The sequence below is a fragment of the Bos mutus genome, chromosome 15 (genome assembly GCF_027580195.1).
Source record: "Bos mutus isolate GX-2022 chromosome 15, NWIPB_WYAK_1.1, whole genome shotgun sequence".
NCBI lineage: Eukaryota > Metazoa > Chordata > Mammalia > Artiodactyla > Bovidae > Bos > Bos mutus.
In genome coordinates, this window is record NC_091631.1 from 459,675 (window position 1) to 479,306 (window position 19,632).

General features: G+C 44.2%; 2 protein-coding genes across 3 annotated transcripts in view; both read left to right on the plus strand.

The window, feature by feature from the left end:
- NCAPD3 (non-SMC condensin II complex subunit D3) overlaps positions 1-19,632 on the plus strand; it is a 61,368-nt gene that overhangs the window by 12,050 nt on the left and 29,686 nt on the right. For both annotated transcript variants that reach the window (XM_070383254.1, XM_070383253.1), the window contains 6 exons: positions 22-274; positions 642-698; positions 954-1,043; positions 12,163-12,236; positions 12,761-12,895; positions 13,637-13,857. In XM_070383254.1, the coding sequence (XP_070239355.1) occupies positions 22-274; positions 642-698; positions 954-1,043; positions 12,163-12,236; positions 12,761-12,895; positions 13,637-13,857 (830 nt within the window). The remainder of the gene's footprint in view (positions 1-21; positions 275-641; positions 699-953; positions 1,044-12,162; positions 12,237-12,760; positions 12,896-13,636; positions 13,858-19,632) is intronic.
- On the plus strand, positions 15,606-19,549 carry LOC102265645 (histone PARylation factor 1-like). Its single transcript, XM_070383255.1, is given in 2 exon segments — positions 15,606-18,324; positions 18,326-19,549. Coding segments are annotated over 2 exon segments (1,296 nt in total). The 5' UTR covers positions 15,606-17,785; the 3' UTR covers positions 19,083-19,549.

Here is a 19,632-nt window from a genome sequence, read left to right on the forward strand (position 1 = left end):
CGTGCGGCTCTGCTTCACCAGGTCTCCCACCGGGTCTTCACTCTTGATGTGGCCTTGGCCCTCCTGGAGCTGCCTGAACGAGAGGTGGATGGCCCGCTGGCCCCGGAGCATGAGAAGTTCCTAAAGCATAAGTTCTTGGTTCAGGAAATCCTGGTTGCCCGCTGTAAAGACAAGGCCCCGACGGTGCGCAGCAAGGCGCTCTCCAGTTTTGCACTCTGCCTGGAGTCCTCTGCCACAGCCCCATCGGACAGCATCCAGGAGCTCCTGCATAACAGTGAGTGCGCTGAGCACCCCGAGCCTGGCCTCACTCCTGCTGGTCCAGACTGGGTGGCAGAGATAATCGGAGTGCTGCGATAACTGCGCCCCCAGTCCCCTTCAGCTGGGGGTGCTGCGGAGTAGCTCTTACGTGAGTGGTTTCACAGGCCTGTCCTTGGGTTGAGGTTGTTGGCTACAGTCGTTACTGCTTCGTGTCGTCGGGTAGTGGGTGCATGGGGCCTGTGTAATGCACACAGTGAATTGTCAGTATTTAGAGTCTGTCTCATCTTCAGGCCTGATTATCTCGAAATGGGTTCTTCTGTAAATATTTACATATGGTTTTCATACTGTGACTTTTCTCCTCTGACCTGTCTGCTTACTTATAGCTCCTGCAGTTCCAGGAGTACAGAGCCACCGACAGAGTCCATCAACAAATTCATCAGGTAAGAAAATGGGTCAATATACTGTCAGATATTGAATAATTGTGCGTTTAATTAAAGGACTTACTGAATATCTGTAATGTTTTCTGTCTGCATATTACCTGATTTAGTATTGCACTTTTTTCTTCAAAGAAGTTAAAATTTATTTCAGTAATGATTCATAGTAACTTAAATGTGTAATATGCTATGATTATGTTAATGAAAAGTATAACAATTTTTTAGTGTATTGACAGAGCCTTTTTAAAATTTATTTTTAAGCTTTTTCCTATCAGAGGCAGATACTTAACCCTTCTGCAGGTTCAGAGGTGATCCACACAGACAGCAGTGGTGAAGGAGCCAGATCTATGGGTATGTCAGATCTTATCCCTTATTGATGAGCAGTAACCAGTAGATTTCAGACAATTGTAGGTAGGGCCTCAAAACGTGGGAATTTTTTTTCAAACTCACCCTTGCTATTGGAAGATCTTTTGTTTTCCCTTAAAAGTAATTTCCATCTTATTTCCTTAATTGATGTCCTTGCACTATTCTGTATTTCATTTCAAGGTAAAGAATAAGATACATTTCACTTGTCATGTATTTCTGTATTTCACATATTTCTGTCACACTTCAGAGAATGTTCCAAGTATTTTATTTGCTCACTGAAGTCAGTTGTTATGAACACTTGGGCTTGCTGACCAGAAAGGACCAGTTACTAGGGAAGGTGCTGCTGATGCTGCTGCTAAGTCTCTTCAGTCGTGTCTGACTCTGCGCGATCCCATACACGGCAGCCCACCAGGCTCCCCCGTCCCTGGGATTCTCCAGGCAAGAACACTGGAGTGGGGTGCCAATTTCCTTCTCCAATGTGTGAAAGTGAAAAGTGAAAGTGAAGTTGCTCAGTCGTGTCCGACTCTTCATGATTCCATAGACTGCAGCCTACCAGGCTCCTCCATCCATGGGATTTTCCAGGCAAGAGTACTGGAGTGGGGTGCCATTGCCTTCTCCAAGGGAAGGTGCAGTAGAATTAAATTTAGTTTAGAGAAAAGTCATCACAGAAGAGGGGAAAAAAATGCACAATACTGTGGCCCTTGTTTATCTTTTATTCCTTATTACTTTTTCACGTGGCATCTTGACTGTGCTCATGCCACCCCAGAATCCACTTCTAATACATGGTAGGGAACTGTGAGTCCTGGCTTCCATGGGAAAGTGCAGAATCTGGGTTATAGTTTCTCTATACCAGTAATGCTAAAGCTGAAACTCCAGTACTTTGGCCACCTCATGCGAAGAGTTGACTCATTGGAAAGACTCTGATGCTGGGAGGGATTGGGAGCAGGAGGAGAAGGGGACGACAGAGGATGAGATGGCTGGATGGCATCACTGACTCGATGGACGTGAGTCAGAGTGAACTCCGGGAGTTGGTGATGGACAGGGAGGCCTGGCGTGCTGCGATTCATGGGGTCGCAAAGAATCGGACACGACTGAGCAATTGATCTCATCTGATCTGATCTGATACCAGTAATATGAACTGTCTTTTAACGGGTCACACATACCGTGTGGAGATTCTGGGATCCTTTCTCCCACGAACCCTGTACTTGATTCTAAACACAAGTGATGTTTGTTCTCTTTCAGTGACTTACTGAATCAGAATAATCTGGGATGGTAAAGTGTCAATGTGATTCAGGAGAGCAGAAACACACCTGGCTAGGTGGTAGAAAGACCTGGAGCTACTCTCAGGTTCTGTGTCTGTCTAGCTGTATGGTCTGTGAAAGTCACTTTTATGGGCTCTTCCTTCACCTGTATGATGACATGGCATCCTGTAGTAGAGAAAAACTACATTAGAAATGAGAGGCAGTCTGAATACCCAGGCCAGTTGTGTTACTAAAGAGCTGGATGATCCAAGACGCGGGAGTCAGCAGACCTCCCTGACTGCTTGTCACTTCTGATCCTGTAACCTTGTCTGTCCTTCACAGAGGGCTTTTGTCAGGTCTGCAGAGATCATATTTAGAGAAGTGACTTTAAAAGATAGAAGAGAGAACATGTGCAGAGAATAACTGATATAATGAGATCTATCAGTTTATTTGATAAACATGGATATCATTCCTTCCAATCTGTGCAAGGCACTGCAGGTACGAACCCTAACAAAAATAGTTCCATGTCTTAAGGAGCAGGGGGAGAGGCAGGTATGCATGTACCTAAAATCATAATGCTGCCAGATGGGTGCTGAGGTGCAGTAAAGTGCCATGAGAATCAGTACTTATCATTGCAGTCTGAAATACCACATTTAAATGACTAGATATTAGCCTATGTTACTCAAATTCAGAGTAGTAACTCAGGATGTACTAACAGATCCCTAAAATAACTGAAGAAATTTAATGTGGAAAAATGTTGAATGTTTGCATTAACTCCAGTCTGAGCACGTTACAGACTCACTGTTGTGCATTATCATTCAGTTGCTCAGTCGTGTGCAACTCGTTGAGACCCCATGGACTGCAGCACACCAGGCTTCCCTCTCCACACCATCTCTCAGAGCTTGCTTAAACTCAGGTCTGTTGAGTCAGTAATGTCATCCAACCATCTTGTCTTTTTTGTATAGTTCTTCTGTGTATTCTTGCCACCTCTTCTTAATATCTTAATATCTTCTGCTCCTCCTAAGTCCATCCCGTTTCTGTCCTTTATTGTGCCCATCTTTGCATGAAATGTTCCCTTGATATATCTAATTTTCTTGAAGAGATATCTAGTCTTTCCCATTCTGTTGTTTTTCTCTATTTCTTTGCATTGTTCACTTAGGAAAGCTTTCTTATCTCTTCTTGCTATTCTTTGGAACTCTGCATTCAGATGGGTATATATCTTTCCTTTTCTCCTTTGCCTTTGACTTCTCTTCTTTTCTCAGCTATTGGTAAGGCCTCTTCAGACATTGAACAGGAGGCAGTGATCAAAGCTACCCCCAAGAAAAAGAAATGCAAAAAGGCAAAATGGTTGTCTGAGGAGGCCTTACAAATAGGTGAGAAAAGAAGAGAAGCGAAAGACAAAGGGGAAAAGGAAAGATACACTCATTTGAGTGCAGAGTTCCAAAGAATAGCAAGGAGAGTTAAGAAAGCCCTCCTCAGTGATCAGTGCAAAGAAATAAGAGGAAAACAATAGAATGGGAAAGACTAGAGATCTCTTCAAGAAAATTAAAGATACCAAGAGAACATTTCAGGCATAGATGGGCACAGTAAAGGACAGAAATGGTAAGGACCTAACAGAAGCAGAAGAGATTCAGAAGAGGTGGCAGGAATACACAGAAGAACTGTACAAAAAAGATCTTCACGACCCAGATAATCATGATGGTGTGATCACTCACCTAGAGGCAGACATCCTGGGATATGAAGTCAAGTGGGCCTTAGGGAGCATCACTATGAACAAAGCTAGTGCAGATGATGGAATTCCAGTTGAGCTATTTCAAATCCTAAAAGATGATGCTGTGAAAGTGCTGCATTCAATATGCCAGAAAATTTGGAAAACTCAGCAGTGGCCACAGGACTGGAAAAGGTCAGTTTTCATTCCAATCCTAAAGAAGGGCAATGCCAGAGAATGTTGAGGCTACTGCACAATTGCACTCACTTTATATGCTAGCAAAAATAATACTCAAAATTCTGCAAGCCAGGCTTCAACAGTAAGTGAACTGTGAACTTCCAGATGTTCAAGCTGGATTTAGAAAAGGCAGAGGAACCAGAGATCAAATTGCCAACATCTGTTGGATCATAAAAAGCAGGAGAGTTCCAGAAAAACATCTACTATTGCTTTATTAGCCTTTGACTGTGCGGATCCCAAGGAACTGTGGAAAATTCTTTAAGAGATGAGAATACCAGACTACTTACCTGCCTCTTGAGAAATCTGTATGCAAGTCAAGAAGCAACAGTTAGAACCGGACATGGAACAACAGACTGGGTCCAAATCAGGAAAGGAGTACATCAGGGGTGTATATTGTCTCCCTGCTTATTTAATTTATATGCAGAGTACATCATGTGAAATGCCAAGCAGGATGAAATGCAGGCTGGAATCAAGATTGACCAGAGAAATATCAATAACCTCAGATATGCAGATGACACCACCCTTATGGCAGAAACTGAAGAAGAACTAAAGAGCCTCTTGATGAAAGTGAACGAGGAGAGTGAAAAAGCTGGCTTAAAACTCAACATTCAAAAAACTAAGATCATGGCATCCGGTCCCATCACTCGATGACAGATAGATGGAGAAACAGTGGAAACAGTGACAGACTTTATTTTCTTGGGCTCCAGTCATTGCAGATGGTGACTGCAGTCATGAAAGTAAACGACACTTGCTCCTTGGAAGAAAAGCTATGACCAACCTAGACACCATATTAAAAAGCAGAGACATTACTTTGCTGACAAAGGTCCATCTAGTCAAGGCTATGGTTTTTCCAGTGGTCATGTATGGATGTGAGAGTTGGACTATAACGAAAGCTGAGTGCTGAAGAATTGATGCTTTTGAACTGTGGTTTTTGAGAAGACTCTTGAGAGTCCCTTGGACTGCAGGGAGATCTAACCAGTCCATCCTAAAGGAAATCAGTCCTGAATATTCATTGGAAGGACTGATGCTAAAGCTGAAATTCCAATACTTTGACCACCTGATGCAAAGAGCTGACTCATTGGAAAAGACCCTGGTGCTGGGAAAGATTGAGGGCAGGAGGAGAAAGGGACGACAGAGGATGAGATGGTTGCATGGCATCACCGACTCAATGGACATGAGTTTGAGCAAGCTCTGGGAGTTGATGATGGATAGGAAAGCCTGGCGTGCTGCTGTCCAAGGGGTCACAAAGGGTCAGACGCAACTGAGTGACTGATCTGAACTGAATTGGACTCCTGTACCATGTATTAACCTCCGTCCATCGTTTCTCAGGCACGCTGTCTATCAGATCTTATCCCTTGAATCTATTTCTCACTTCCACTGTGTAGTCGTCAGGGATGTGATTTAGGTCATACCTGAATGGCCTTGTGGTTGTCCCTACCTTCTTCAATTTAAGTCTGAATTTGGCAGTAAGCAATTTGTGATCTGAGCCACAGTCAGTTCCTGGTCTTGTTTTTTGCTGACCATATAGAGCTTCTCCATACTCCTGTGCAAAGAATATAATCAATTTGATTTTGATATTGACCATCTGGTGACGTCCATGTGTAGAGTCGTCTCTTGTGTTATTGGAAGAGGCTGTGTGTTTGCTATGACCAGTGCATTCTCTTGGCAAAAGTCTGTTAGCCTTTGCCCTGCTTCATTCCGTACTCCAAGGCCCAATTTGCCTGTTACTCCAGGTGTTTCTTGACTTCCTACTTTTGCATTCCAGTCCCCTGTAATGAAAAGGACATCTTTTTTGGGTGTTAGTTCTAAAAGGTCTTGTAGGTCTTAACAGAACCGTTCAACTTCAGCTTCTTCAGCATTACTGGTCGGGGCATAGACTTGGATTACCGTGGTATTGAATGGTTTGCCTTGGAAACAAACAGAGGTCATTCTGTTGTTTTTGAGATTGCATCCAAGTACTGCATTTTGGACTCTTGTTGACTGTGACGGCTACTCCATTTCTCCTAAGGGATTCCTGCCCACAATAGTAGATATAATAGTCATCTGAGTTAAATTCACCCATTCCAGCCCATTTTAGTTCACTGATTCCTAAAATGTTGATGTTCACTCTTGCCGTCTCCTGTTTGACCACTTCTTTTTTTTTTTTTTTTTTTTGCCCATACCTCATTTTACTGTGCTTTGCTTTGTGAGCTTTATAGATACATGTTGTTTTTTTTTTTTTTCCTTGTTAATTTTCTGTTTAGTTGATCTATCCATAAGTGTGAGTGGGGTATTAAAGTCTCCCACTATTATTGTGTTATTGTTAATTTCTCCTTTCATACTTGTCAGGATTTGTCTTACATACTCAGCCATGTTGGGTGGATATATATTTATAATTGTTATATCTTCTACTTGGATTGATCCTTTGATCATTATGTAGTGACCTTCTTTGTCTCTTTTCACAGCCTTTGTTTTAAAGTCTAATTTATCTGATACTGAGTATTGTGACTCCTTTTGTCCCAATTTGCATGGAAAATCTTTTTCCAGCCCTTCACTTTCAGTCTGTATGTGTCCTCTGTTTTGAGGTGGGTCTCTTGTAGACAACATATGTAGGGTCTTGTTTTTGTATCCATTCAGCCAGTCTTTGTCTTTTGGCTTGATTCATGGGCCTAACATTCCAGGTTCCTGTGCAATATTTTTCTTAACACTATCGAACTTTACTTCCATCATCAGGCATATCCACAATTGGGTGTTGTTTCTGCTTTGCCTCAGCCTCTTCATTCCTCCTGGAGCTATTTCTCCACTGATCTCCAGTAGCATATTGGGTACCTACAGACCTGGGGAGTTCATCTTTTAGTGTCGTATCTTTTTGCCTTTTCATGCTGTTCGTGGGGTTCTCAAGGCGAGAATACTGAACTGGTTTGCCATTCTCTTCTCCAGTGGACCACATTTTGTCAGAACTCTCCACCATGACCCGTCTGTCTTGGGTGGCCCTACATGGCATGGCTCAGTTTCATTGAGTTAGACAAGGCTGTGATCAGTTTGACTAGTTTAATTTTCTGTGATTGTGGTTTTCATTCTGTCTGCCCTGTGATAGATGAGGATAAGAGGCTTACGGAACCTTCCTGATGGGATGACTGACTGTGGGGTAAATCGAGTCTGGCTCTGGTTGGGGGGCCGTGCTCAATAAATCTTTAATCCAGTTTTCTGCTGTTGTGTGGGTCTGTGTTCCTACCCTGTAGTTTGTGAAAGTTGCTCAGTCCTGTCTGACTCTTTGTGACCCCATGGACAGTCCATGGAGTTCTCCAGTCCAGAATACTGGAGTGGGTAGCTTGTCCTTTCTCCAGGACATCTTCCCAACCCAGGAATCAAACCAGGGTCTCTGCACTGCAGGCGGATTCTTTACTAACTGAGCTATCAGGGAAGCCCCCTGTAGTTTGGCTTTGGCTGAGGTCAAACTGTGGTGGGGTTAATGGTGGTGATGACGACCTCCTTCAAAAGGACTTATGCCAGCACGCCTCGGCTCCTAGGACTGTTGCATTCAGTGCCCCTGACCCCGTGGCAGGCCACTGTCGAGCCATGCTTCCACTGGAGACCTCTGGACGCTCACAGGCAAGTCTGGCTCAGTCTCCTGTGGGGTCACTGCTCCTTCCTTCTGGGTCCTGGTGGGCACAAGGTTTGTTCGTGCCCTCAGAGAGTCTGTTTCCTGTCCTGTGGAAGTTTGGTAATCAAATCCCACTGGCCTCCAAAGTCAGATTCCCTGGGGAGTCTCAGTCCCTTTGCTGGATCCCCAGGTTGGGAAGTCTGTTGTGGGCCCTAGAACTTTTGCAACAGTGTGAGAACTTCTTTGGTATAATTGTTCTCCAGTCTGTGCGTCCTCCACCTGGTGGCTCTGTGGTGGGGCTAATGGTGACCTTCTCCAAGAGGACTTTGGCCAGATGCCACGCCCCCCAGCCTGCTGCAGCCAGAGCTCCGTCCAGGGCAGGCCCCTGCTGACCTGTGCCTCCGCAGGAGACACTTGGACACTCTCAGCCGGTCTGACTGAGTCTCTTGTGGGGGTCACCGCTCCTTTTCCTGGGTCCTGGTGCAGACAGGGTTCTGTTTGCACCCTCTGAGTGACTCTGGTGGGTATGAGGTTTGATTCTAAACGCAGTTTCGCCCCTCCTGCCATCCTGTTAGGGCTTCTCCTTTGCCCTGGGACGTGGGGGTATCTTTTTTTGGTGAGATCCAACATTTTCCTGTCGATGGTTGTTCAGCAACTAGTCGCAATTTTGGTGTTCTTGGAGGAGTAGAAGAGCACAAGTCTTTCTCCTCCACCTCAGAATCCGACAATGGACTCTCACTGTTGCACAGACGCTTCCAAACACCACTGTGTCGCTTTAATTATGCTTCTAAATGGTAAGAGCTTGGCAGATGTAAAGAGCCCATGTTCCCACCTTATTTTTGATAAACTAAAATGACTTGTGTTGTTGGCATTAACTGTACGTTAAAACATTTGTATAGTTACTACACGCCAGATACTGTGCTAATAAGTACCGGTGTTGGTGTGTTTTCTTTTGAGAGATAATTCATAAAAGTCACTGTTTAAAAGTATGTTGAATCCAGTGGTTGTTAGTGGTTCATAAATTTGTGTAATCAACTTCCAGAAGCTTCTCATTAACTGAGTGGGAAACCTCATCCCCACGAGCAGTCAGCCCCTGTGCTCCCCCTGTCTGTGGATCCTCCTGTTCTGGACAGTTCACACAAGTGCAACCCTAGAACATGCAGCCTTGTGCAGACAACTGCTTTGCCATCTGTTTTCAAGGTTCATCCACGGTGAGGTGTGTAGTACTGTATCAGTACTCTGTTCCTCTTTATGGCTGAATATAGTCCCTTGTATGGATGGACCACATTTTGTGTGTTCGTTCATTCTGGCGTTTCCTCAAAATGTTAGACGTAGAGTCACCACATGACCCAGAAGTTCCACTCCTTAGTGTGCAACCACAAGGGAAGAAAAGAGTGAATCCATACACACACTCATACACAACATCCGCACTCACGCACCACATGGTATGAGGATGTTTGTAGAAGCATCCTTCACAGTAGCCAAAACATGGAAACAACCCATGTCCATTTATCTTTTGATTTTTGAGGTAAAAGTTCATATTTCCTACATCCAGATCTTTTTCGGATATGATTTGCACACCTGTTTTTCTCATTCTTAGGGTTATCTTTTCACTTTCTTGATGGTGTTCTAAGAGTTTTATAGTTTGAGCTCTTAACATTTTGGTCTTGGTTCAATTTTGAGTTAATTTTTGCTTATGATGTGAGTTAGGGATCCATCTTTCAATGTAAATATCAAATTGTCCAACTCTTTTCTGACCTATTGGACTATACAGTCCGTGGAATTCTCCAGGCCAGAATACTGGAGTGCGTAGCCTTTCCTTTCTCCAGGAATCTTCCCAACCCAGGGATCGAACTCAGGTCTCCCACATTGCAGGCAGATTCTTTACCAGCTGAGCCACAAGCGCAGCCCAAGAATACTGGAGTGGGTCTCCTTTCCCTTCTCCAGGGGATCTTCTCGACCCAGGAATCAAACCGGGGTCTCCTGCATTGCAGGCGGATTCTTTACCAGCTGAGCTACCAGGGAATGCCAATGTGGGATATAGTGCCACTGTAAAAATACTAAGCTTTCCAGCCCATGAACAAGGGATGCCTTTCTATATTTAGGTCTCCTCTAATTCGTTTCAGTGATGTTTTGTAGTTTTCAGTGTGTAACTCTTGCTGTTTACACTTATTCCTAAGTATTTTATTCTCTTTATTTTAAGTGAAATTGCTTTCTTAATTTCATTTTGATTGCTTATTGATAGTTTATACAACTGATTTTAATGATGGATCTTGTATCCTGCAATGTTGGTAAATCAGTTACCAGCCTTAAAAGGTTTTGTGTGTGTGTGTATGAGATTCCTTAAGATTTTCTACCTATCAGATCATGCCATCTGTGAGAACAGTTACTTCTTTTTTCTAATCTGAATGCCTTTGTTTCTTTTTCTTGCCTGTTTTCCCCGCTGGGACTGCTAGTGGAGTTGAAGTAGGGAAAGTAGACACCCATGTCTTTCGTTTGTCTTTCCCGTTGAGTGTGGTGCTAGCTCTGCGTTGCTTCAGGATGACCTTTATCACTGTGAGGAAGTTTTCTGTTTTCTGACTTTGTTGACTGCTTTTATCGTGAACGGGTGTAGGATTTTGCACGCACCACTTCTGCATCTATGGAGATGATCATGTGGCCTTGGTCCTCTGTTCTGTGATGGCATATCACAGTGAATGATCTTCCCATGTCCTCGGATAAATCCCAAGCATGGAGTATAATCCCTTTTGTATTTTGCTGGGTTAATGTGCTAATATTTTGCTGAGGATTTTTTTTTTTAATTTTTAATTTTTTGGCCCTACCACGGGGCATATGGCTGCTCGACCAGGGAACAAACCTGTGTCCCCTGCCTGGGAAGCTTGGAGTCTGCACTGCTGGACCCAAGGGAAGGCCCTTGCTGAGGATTTTATGTCTGTATTCACAAGAGATTTTGGTCTGTTGTTTTCTTGAGCTATTTTGTCTTGTTTTGCTTTCAGGATAATACTGGCTTCATAGAAGGAGGTGGAAAGTGATATAGGGATTCTAGTTTTTTGAAAGAGTTTAGGAATCATTGTTACTAATTTTTGTTAATTGGTGTTTTTGTTAATAGTTGACAGACTCCAGTAGAGCCATCTGGTCCTGACCCTTTGTGCATGTGTGCGAAATATTTTGCTTACTAGTTCAGTCCCTTTACTTGTTACTGTGTATTCAGTCTTTGTTTCTCCTTGAGTTAGTTTTCCTAATGTACGTCTTTAATAATATGTAGATATTTAATCCAGGTTACTTAAATGTGTTAGCATAAAACTGTTCATAGTATTCATAACCTTGTCCCTCCTTCATTCCTGATTTTAGCAGTTAGACTCATCTGTTATTTTCTGTCTAGGAAAATATTAGTTTGGTTGATCTTAAATAACCTACTTTGATTTCATTGACTTTCTTTATTGTTTTCCATATTGTTTTATTTTCTACTGTTCTTTCTTGTGCATCAGCATTTCTCAAGTGTGGTTTGGGGTCCCTAAGCCTCCTTCAGTGGGCCCTTGAAGTTAGTACAGTTTTCATAGTAATATTAAGACATCAGTTACCTTTTACTCTCTGGTTTTCTCAAAAGTGTACTTTGGAGTTTTGCAGACAGAGGTCCCAGACAGGCAAAAGCAGATAGAAGCAGAGATGACAACCCAGCTGTCATTTAAGTCTGACATTAAAGAGTTTGCAAAATGTAAATCAGTGCCATTCTCTTCACTACTTTATTTTTCAGTTAAAGTGTATGCCATTTATTTGGTATCTTAAGATGAATTACTAAATCTTTTTATAATTCTCATTTTAAGTTTCTAATTCATGTTAAAAGCTATCATCCACATTTATTTGGAAAAAAAAAAAAAAACCTCTTATGAGTCTTCAGTAATATCTAATAGTGTAAAGGGACTCTTGATGAGATGGTTTTAAAACTCCTGTTCTGTATTGTCTTACTTAGTCTTTAAAACACCCAATGGTTTACATCTTCCCATTTGGAGTAAATAGAATGAAAAAATCTAAATAAATTCATTCAGAATTTTAGTCTTAGGAGCCCAGTTTAAAGCTTAATTTTCCAGAATTTATACTCTTTTGAAATGTTACTACTCTGCCTACTACTACTTCTGCGTTATTGTACCTATCAAATAATAGGTAATTATGTGAATTTTCTTCTTTTTCTACATGATTTCATGCTGTGGTTTCTTATGATTTAAAACCAGCAAACTAGCCAGTTTTGGATCGGTGCATGCTCTCAGGAGTGTGTGCTGAGAGGCTGGGGCTCTGCTGGCCTCAGGCTGTAATGACTTCTTGGTGTTTCCTCTGCAGAAATGGGTTTCCTGGTGTCACTGAGGAATAGGGTCGGCGACGAGAAGACCAGCGTCAGGAAGTCTGCGGTCCAGGTGTGTTTTTCTGGACATTCTTTTCATACCCTCTTTTGAAGCACTAACAGCTTGAAGGTGCAAGAGACTGTTTTAAAAACTTCTGTCATGCTCAGTACTCACATTTCACTTGAGGCTAGTTCACCTTGTCCCTGGTAAACGGGAATTACGCAGATGAACTGAAGGATCCTCTGTTCTTAAGTGGCCTGCTGGATTGCTGGCTTCCTAGGAACCACAATTTTAGATCCTTAATTTGTTTTTTTAGAGTAGGGATTCTTAACCTGGGGGCCACAGATGGATTTTGATAGGGTTCATGAAACCCCTGAAATGGTTTCTGCGTACATGTTGATGTAAACTATATGTCAGATTTTCTCCAGAGAGGTCTTAAATTTCCTCAGATTCTAAGAGGTGGGATGTTACTGGGAGGAGTGACAGATCTGTGATCTCAAAAATGAGAGAGTCAGGAACTTGAAGGAATTGTTCGTGTGCAGTCTGTGCTGACCAGTGCCTGTGTCGCCCCTCGGTGTGACCCGCGTACCTTCTAGGTCCTGGTGAACCTCCTAAAGCACTGCGACGTCGAGGGTCTGCAGGACGAGCTCAGCATCCTGCAGGATCGCTGCCGGGACGTCGCGGTGTCTGTCCGCAAGCAGGCCCTGCAGTCTCTCACCGAGCTGCTCCTGGTGAGGCCGGCCGCAGTGTATCTGAGGTGCCCTTCTCCGTCAGGATAACCCAGCCTAATGATGGCGCGCCCGTTAGAAACCCTCCCTAGCTGCCGTGGCCCCAGCAGTGTACAGAGAGGAGTCTCTCCACTGCTTGTGCTGGATCGCATTTCCTGTTAAATATGCATGTGTCATGCGGACTAGTGCTGGAAAACGCTAATAGCATGCATCTCACACAGAAATGTGAAGTTTAAAATCTGTTTGGTTAGGCCAGAGGCCTACATCACTTTTTGTCCATTGAAACCTGTATAGGTGATACTGCCAAAGGAGCAGACCCACTGATCCTACGTGCAGTTTACTTCCACCAGCTAGCTAGTTTTTGAAGAATTTTTAAAGTATTTTTTCTTATTTCACGGTAGAAGACTTTAAGCAATGCCTGGTTTGACTTTCTTCATTAGCATCTTTTCTGATTCTTCCTTGAGGTAGATATTTTTTCTCTAGATCTTGAATTATTCCAAAAAAGTACTGCTTTACTACCAGTGATAGATAATCACTTTAAGTCTAAAATGTCAGTATGCTCTGCTTTATAGTAACTGGAGCTTGACCTTGGTTTTCACTTGTATCTGGAGGGTTGGCATTTTTCCACTGTTAGGATTTGTTTGTCATTGTGTTGGAACTACAAATAACACGTCCTAAAACAGGGCTCACAGCTGCCCCGACCTGTGCTTGCACCCTTATGACTTGCTGACTTGGACTCCTCAGGCCCAGCCGCAGTGTGTGCAGATACAGAAGGCCTGGCTGGGGGGCGTGGTCCCAGCCGTGACGGACGACGAGAGCAGCGTGCAGGACAAGGCCCTGGAGTGCCTGGACCGGCTCCTGCTGCAGAGCATCCAGCACCACAGCGAGGGCCACGATGCAGACGGCGGCCAGGCGCTTGCCTGGGCGCTGCTGACGCTGCTGGACACGGACAGCCGGAAGCTGGGGTACGCTTTTCCTGGGCAGCTGCGTGTCCTCGTGGATGGGCCTTGATTATCAGTTCCTGGGTTGATACTGGAAAATCAGCTCTCCAAATTGCTTGATATACAAAGGCTCAATCTTAGTCTCTTTCTGTTGACCTAGTTCAAGTCTCTTAGCTTTTGTGGTGACAGTTTTTGTGAAGCCTTCCTTTGCCTTTCTGAGTGTTCCCCAGCTTAGAATTGATGTCTTAATATGTAGTAGAAAGCATTAATGGATTTACTGTATCGACATTAACTTTCCACAGTACCAGTTGTGGTAGATGACTTCCTAATTAGGACACATTAGACTTTTTCTGACATTTTGTTGGATTGATGACTTAATCACACCACAGTGTTCTTTCCGTTGGATATTTGTTGGTGTTCGCTGTGCAGGGAGCAGTGCAGTGATGAGGTGGCACTGCACTGATCGGTGTTAGTTTACTGCAGGAATCTAGCAGCTGGCCTTTGTGCTCCTTTGCCTGTGTTCTCCTTTCTTTGCTTTACTGTGCAAGAAGTACCTCCCTACTTGTTTCTGTGCGGGTGTAGAGGAATCAGCATCCAGTGGGAAGAGTAACAGGGTCAGTGTCATAATGTTGTTGTTCAGTCACTACGTCATGCCTGACTCTCAGCAAACACACGGATGGCAGTGCACAAGGCCTCCTCGGCCTTCACCCTCTACCGGAGCTCACTCAGACTCACGTCCATCAAGTTGTGATGCCATCCAGCCATCTCGTCTTCTGTCGTCCCCTTCTCCTCCTGCCTTCAATCTTTTCCAGGTTCACGGTCTTTTCTAGTGAGTCCATTCTTTGCATCGGGTGGCCAGAGTATTGGACCTTCAGCTTCAGCATCAGTCCTTCCAATGAATATTCAGGGTTGATTTCCTTTAGGATTGACTGGTTTGATCTCCTTGCAGTCCAAGGGACTCTCAAGAGTCTTCTTTAGCAGCACGGTTCAAAAGCATCAATTCTTTGGTGCTCAGCCTTCTTTATGGCCCAACTCTCACAATCATACATGACTATGGAGAAACCATAGCTTTGATTATATGGACCTTTTTCAGCAAAATGATTTCTTTGGTTTTTAATGCACTGTCTAGGTTTATCATAGCTTTCCTTCCAAGGAGCAAGGGTCTTTTAACCTCATGGCTGAAGTCACCATCTGCATTGATTTTGGAGCCAAGAAAATAAAGTCTGTCACTGCTGCCTCTTTTCCCCCTTCTGTTTACCATGAAGCGTTGGGACCAGATACCATGATTTTAGTTTTTTGAATGTTGAATTTCAAGCCAGCTTTTTCAGTGTCCTCTTTCACCTTCATCAAGAGGCTCTTCTTTAGTTCCTCTTCATCTTCTGCCATTAGAGTGGTACCATCTACATATCTGAGGTTGTTGATATTTCTCCCGGCAGGCTTGATTCCAGCTTGGGATTCATCCAGCCCAGCATTTCGCATGATGTGCTCTGCATAGCAGTTAAATAAGCAGGGTGACAATACACAGCCTTGTCGTACTCTTTTTCCCAGTTTAGAACCATTTGTTTTTTCCATGTAAGGTTCTAAGTGTTGCTTTTTAACTTGTATACATGTTTCTCAGGAGACAGGTAAGGTGGTCTGCTGTTCCCATCTCTTTAAGAATTTTCCACAGTTTGTTGTGATCCACACAGTGAAAGGCTTTTGCAGTGTCAGTGACGCAGAAGTAGATGTTTTTTTGGGATTCCTAGCTTTTTTCTCTGTGATCCAACAAATGCTGACAATTTGATCTCTGGTTCCTCTGCCTTTTCTAAACCCAACTTGTACATCTATAAGTTCTTGGTTCACATACTGCTGAAGCCTAGCTTGAAGCATTTTGAGCATTACCTTGCTAGCATGTGAAGTGAGCACAATTGTGCGGTAGTTTGAACATTCTTTGGTGTCGCCCTTCTCTGGGATTGGAATGAACACTGGCTTTTTCCAGTCCTGTGGCCACTGCTGAGTTCTCCAAGCTGCCTGGCGTAGAGTGCAGCACTTTCAGAACATCATCTTTTAGGATTTGAAATAGCTCAGCTGGAATTTCATCACCTTCACTAGGTTTGTTTGTAGTGATGCTTCCTAAGACCCAGTTGACTTTGTACTCCAGGATGTCTGGCTCTAAGGAGAGTGACCACACCTCCGTGGTTATCTGGATCATTAAGACCTTTTTTGTATAGTTCTTCTGTGTATTCTTGCCACCTTTTCTTAATCTTTTCTGCTCCCATTAGGTCCTTATCGTTTCTGCCCTTTATTGTCCCCATCTTTGCATGAAATAGTTCCTTCGTATCTCCAGTTTTTTGAAGAGATGTCTAGTCTCTCCCATTCTGTTTTTTTCCTCTCTTTCTTTGCATTGTTCAATTAAGAAGACTTTCTTATCTCTCCTTGATAGTCTCTGGAACTCTGCATTCAATTGGGTATATCTTTCCCTTTCTCCTGAGAGGGTAACAGGCAGGAAGGCCAGGGGTCTCCAAACGGAGGAAATAGGCTGCAAGTGTCAGACATTGTTTTATCTCTCTCTTAAGCTACAGGAGGAAACAAACTAGCGATATTTTTTTTCCTTCTCTGTACAGATTTAAAAAGAGGTTTCTCTTAAAATACTGTGTTGCCATAATGACACCTGGTTCCATCTGAACTTAACTTTTCTCAAATCTTGAGTTAACCAATGCATTTTTTTTTATGGAAACGTTTATCTTAAGCTATGCTAACGTACTATGCATTTACCCCAGACTCTGTCTTCAAGTTAGGAGAAGGCAATGGCACCCCACTCCAGTACTCTTGCCTGGAAAATCCCATGGACGGAGGAGCCTGGTGGGCTGCAGTCCATGGGGTCACTAAGAGTCATGTCACTTTCCCTTTTCCCTTTCATGCATTGGAGAAGGAAATGGCAACCCACTCTAGTGTTCTTGCCTGGAGAATTCCCGGGTACGGGGGAGCCTGGTGGGCTGCCGTCTCTGGGGTCGCACAGAGTCGGACACAACTGAAGCGACTTAGCAGCAGCAGCAGTCACTATATAACATCCGGCTAAAAACTAGCAGGAGGGTATTCTTTCTGCCCTCTTCTGATGTCTATGTCAGAAGCTTTCTCTGTCTCCTTTATACTTTAGTAAAACTTGATTGCACAAAAGCTCTGAGCACTCAAGCCTCGTCCCTGGCCGGAAGCTGAGAGCCCCAGCGTGTGTCGTGGCTCAGCCACAGCCTTCCACTCCCTCGCCTTCCACGCCTGCTCTTTTTGGCTCAGTGGGTAAAGAAGCTGCTGCAGCACAGAAGATGCGGCCTGTGTGGGTGTGCCCCTGGGTCCAGAGGCAGAGCCTTGCTCGGCCGGGGAGCACCCGCCCTCTCCCTCCGGTGTTCTCCGTCTCGCCTCAGAGGCGGTGCCGCTGACTCCAGCACCAGGTGTGGTTTCCTCTTCCCATGAGCGGATCATGTGGTCTCTGCTCTTTGTGGGTCTGACTCCTTCCACTCAAAGAAGTGCCAGGCCCACTCAGGTGGCTGTGCAGCTGTAGCTCATCCACTGCCATTGTTGCCTGTGTGTCGCACATGAAGAAGCCACAGTTGATGTATCCTGTCGACTGCTGGCTGATGATGGATCATTTCCGGTTTTCCATCGTGAGGGGAAATGCTGGGACTCTTCTGGGCATGTCTTTGGTGCACATCTCTGTTGCGCCTGTCCCCAGGAGCAGTGCTGTTGGGTGTGCTCTTGTCCTCCCTTAAGTCACCGCAGACAGCGCTCCAGAGTGGTGGTGCCGGGCTAGAAGCACTTCTGAGAGCTGCAGTTGCTCCCTGTCTTTGTGCCCTCGGTCTTTCTTTTTAGTCATTTTGGTGGCCAGTGCTTGTATTTCTTGATGGTCTTAATTTGCACTGCCATGGTGACTGATGCAGTTGAGCCCCTTTCATAGCTGGATTAGCATCTAGATATTCACATGTGTATTACCTGCCCAGATATCGTGCCCGGGTTTTTAATCAGGCTGTCTGTTGCTCTTTTGCTTGTTCACCCAAAAGCGTTCAAATGTGTAGAAACACTGTTGTGTGCATCACAGATTCCTCTCCTCCAGCCCAGTGTTTGTGTCTTTAGTCTCTTAATGGTGTCTTTTGATGAGTTCGGTTTGTTAGTGGTTTTCTTTATGGTTAATGGATTTTTTAAGAATTTTTTCCGGGGACCGGCTGGCACTGCACCCTCTTGCTGCAGGATGGTGGGCGGTGGCGCGAAGCATAGACTCTGCGGAGAGGGGCCGCAGTGTGAAAAACCGGTCGATGTGAAGAAGAGTAAGTCCTATGAAGCTGACGTGCCCAGTGACCTTCGAAAAGAGGTGGAAAGCCATTACAGGCTTCTTCTGCCTGAAGATTTCTACCACTTCTGGAGGTTCTGCAAAGGACTTGACCCTGAACAGCCAGCTGATTCACTATCTGCAAGCCTTGGACTTCGATTAGTGGGTCCTTATGATATCCTTGCCGGAAAACATAAAGAAAAAATCAGCAAGCTTGAATTTTAATCTTCACTGGAGATTTTACTATGATCCTCCTGAGTTCCATACCATTATTATTGGAGACAGTAAAACTCAATTCCACATGGGGTATTTCAGGGATTCTCCTGATGAACTTCCTGTATTTGTCGGTACAAACGAAGCAAAGAAAAATTGTATAATTGTTCAAAGTGGAGATAATGTGTTTGCTGCAGTCAAATCATTTTTGATGAAAAAACTTAAAGAAGATAAGAAGAAAACTAGTCTCTTGAAAACCATAGATGAGAAACTCACAGAAGCAGCCAGAGAACTGGGGTTCTCCCTGGAGCAGAGAACTGTGAGGATGAAGCAGAGAGACAAGAAAGTGGTGACAAAGACCTTTCATGGGGCAGGCTTGGTTGTCCCAGTGGATAAAAATGATGTTGGATACAGAGAGCTCCCTGAAACGGATGCCAGCCTCAGGAGAATCTGCGGGACAATTGTGGAGGCCCCAAGCGACGCCGACAGACTGCAGGCCTTTGCCCCCGTCCAGGAGATGATGACCTATGTGCAGTTTGCTAACGATGAGTGCGACTATGGGATGGGGCTGGAGCTGGGGCTGGACCTCTTCTGCCATGGCTCCCACTATTTTCATAAAGTTGCTGGCCAGCTTTTACCTCTGGCATATAATCTGCTGAAGAGGAATCTCTTTGCGGAAATTATTGAAGCTCATCTAGCAAACAGGAGCCAAGAGGACGTGGACCAGCTCGCAGCATGAGTGGGGCTGCCTCTCTGGTGTACAGGATTGCAGAGCTTTAGTGTGAAACATGTTCTTCTGTTTTTAAGGACTACAGGAAATAAATGGATGGCAACTTTGCCTTATGATCCAGCAATCCCACTGCTGGGCATACACACTGAGGAAACCAGAAGGGAAAGAGACACGTGTACCCCAGTGTTCATCGCAGCACTGTTTATAATAGCCAGGACATGGAAGCAACCTAGATGTCCATTGGCAGATGAATGGATAAGAAAGCTGTGGTACATATACACAATGGAGTATTACTCAGCCATTAAAAAGAATACATTTGAATCAGTTCTAATGAGGTGGATGAAACTGGAGCCTATTATACAGAGTGAAGTAAGCCAGAAAGAAAAACACCAATACAGTATACTAACGCATATATATGGAATTTAGAAAGATGCTAACAATAACCCTGTATACGAGACAGCAAAAGAGACACTGATGTATAGAACAGTCTTATGGATTCTGTGGGAGAGGGAGAGGGTGGGAAGATTTGGGAGAACGGCATTGAAACATGTATAATATC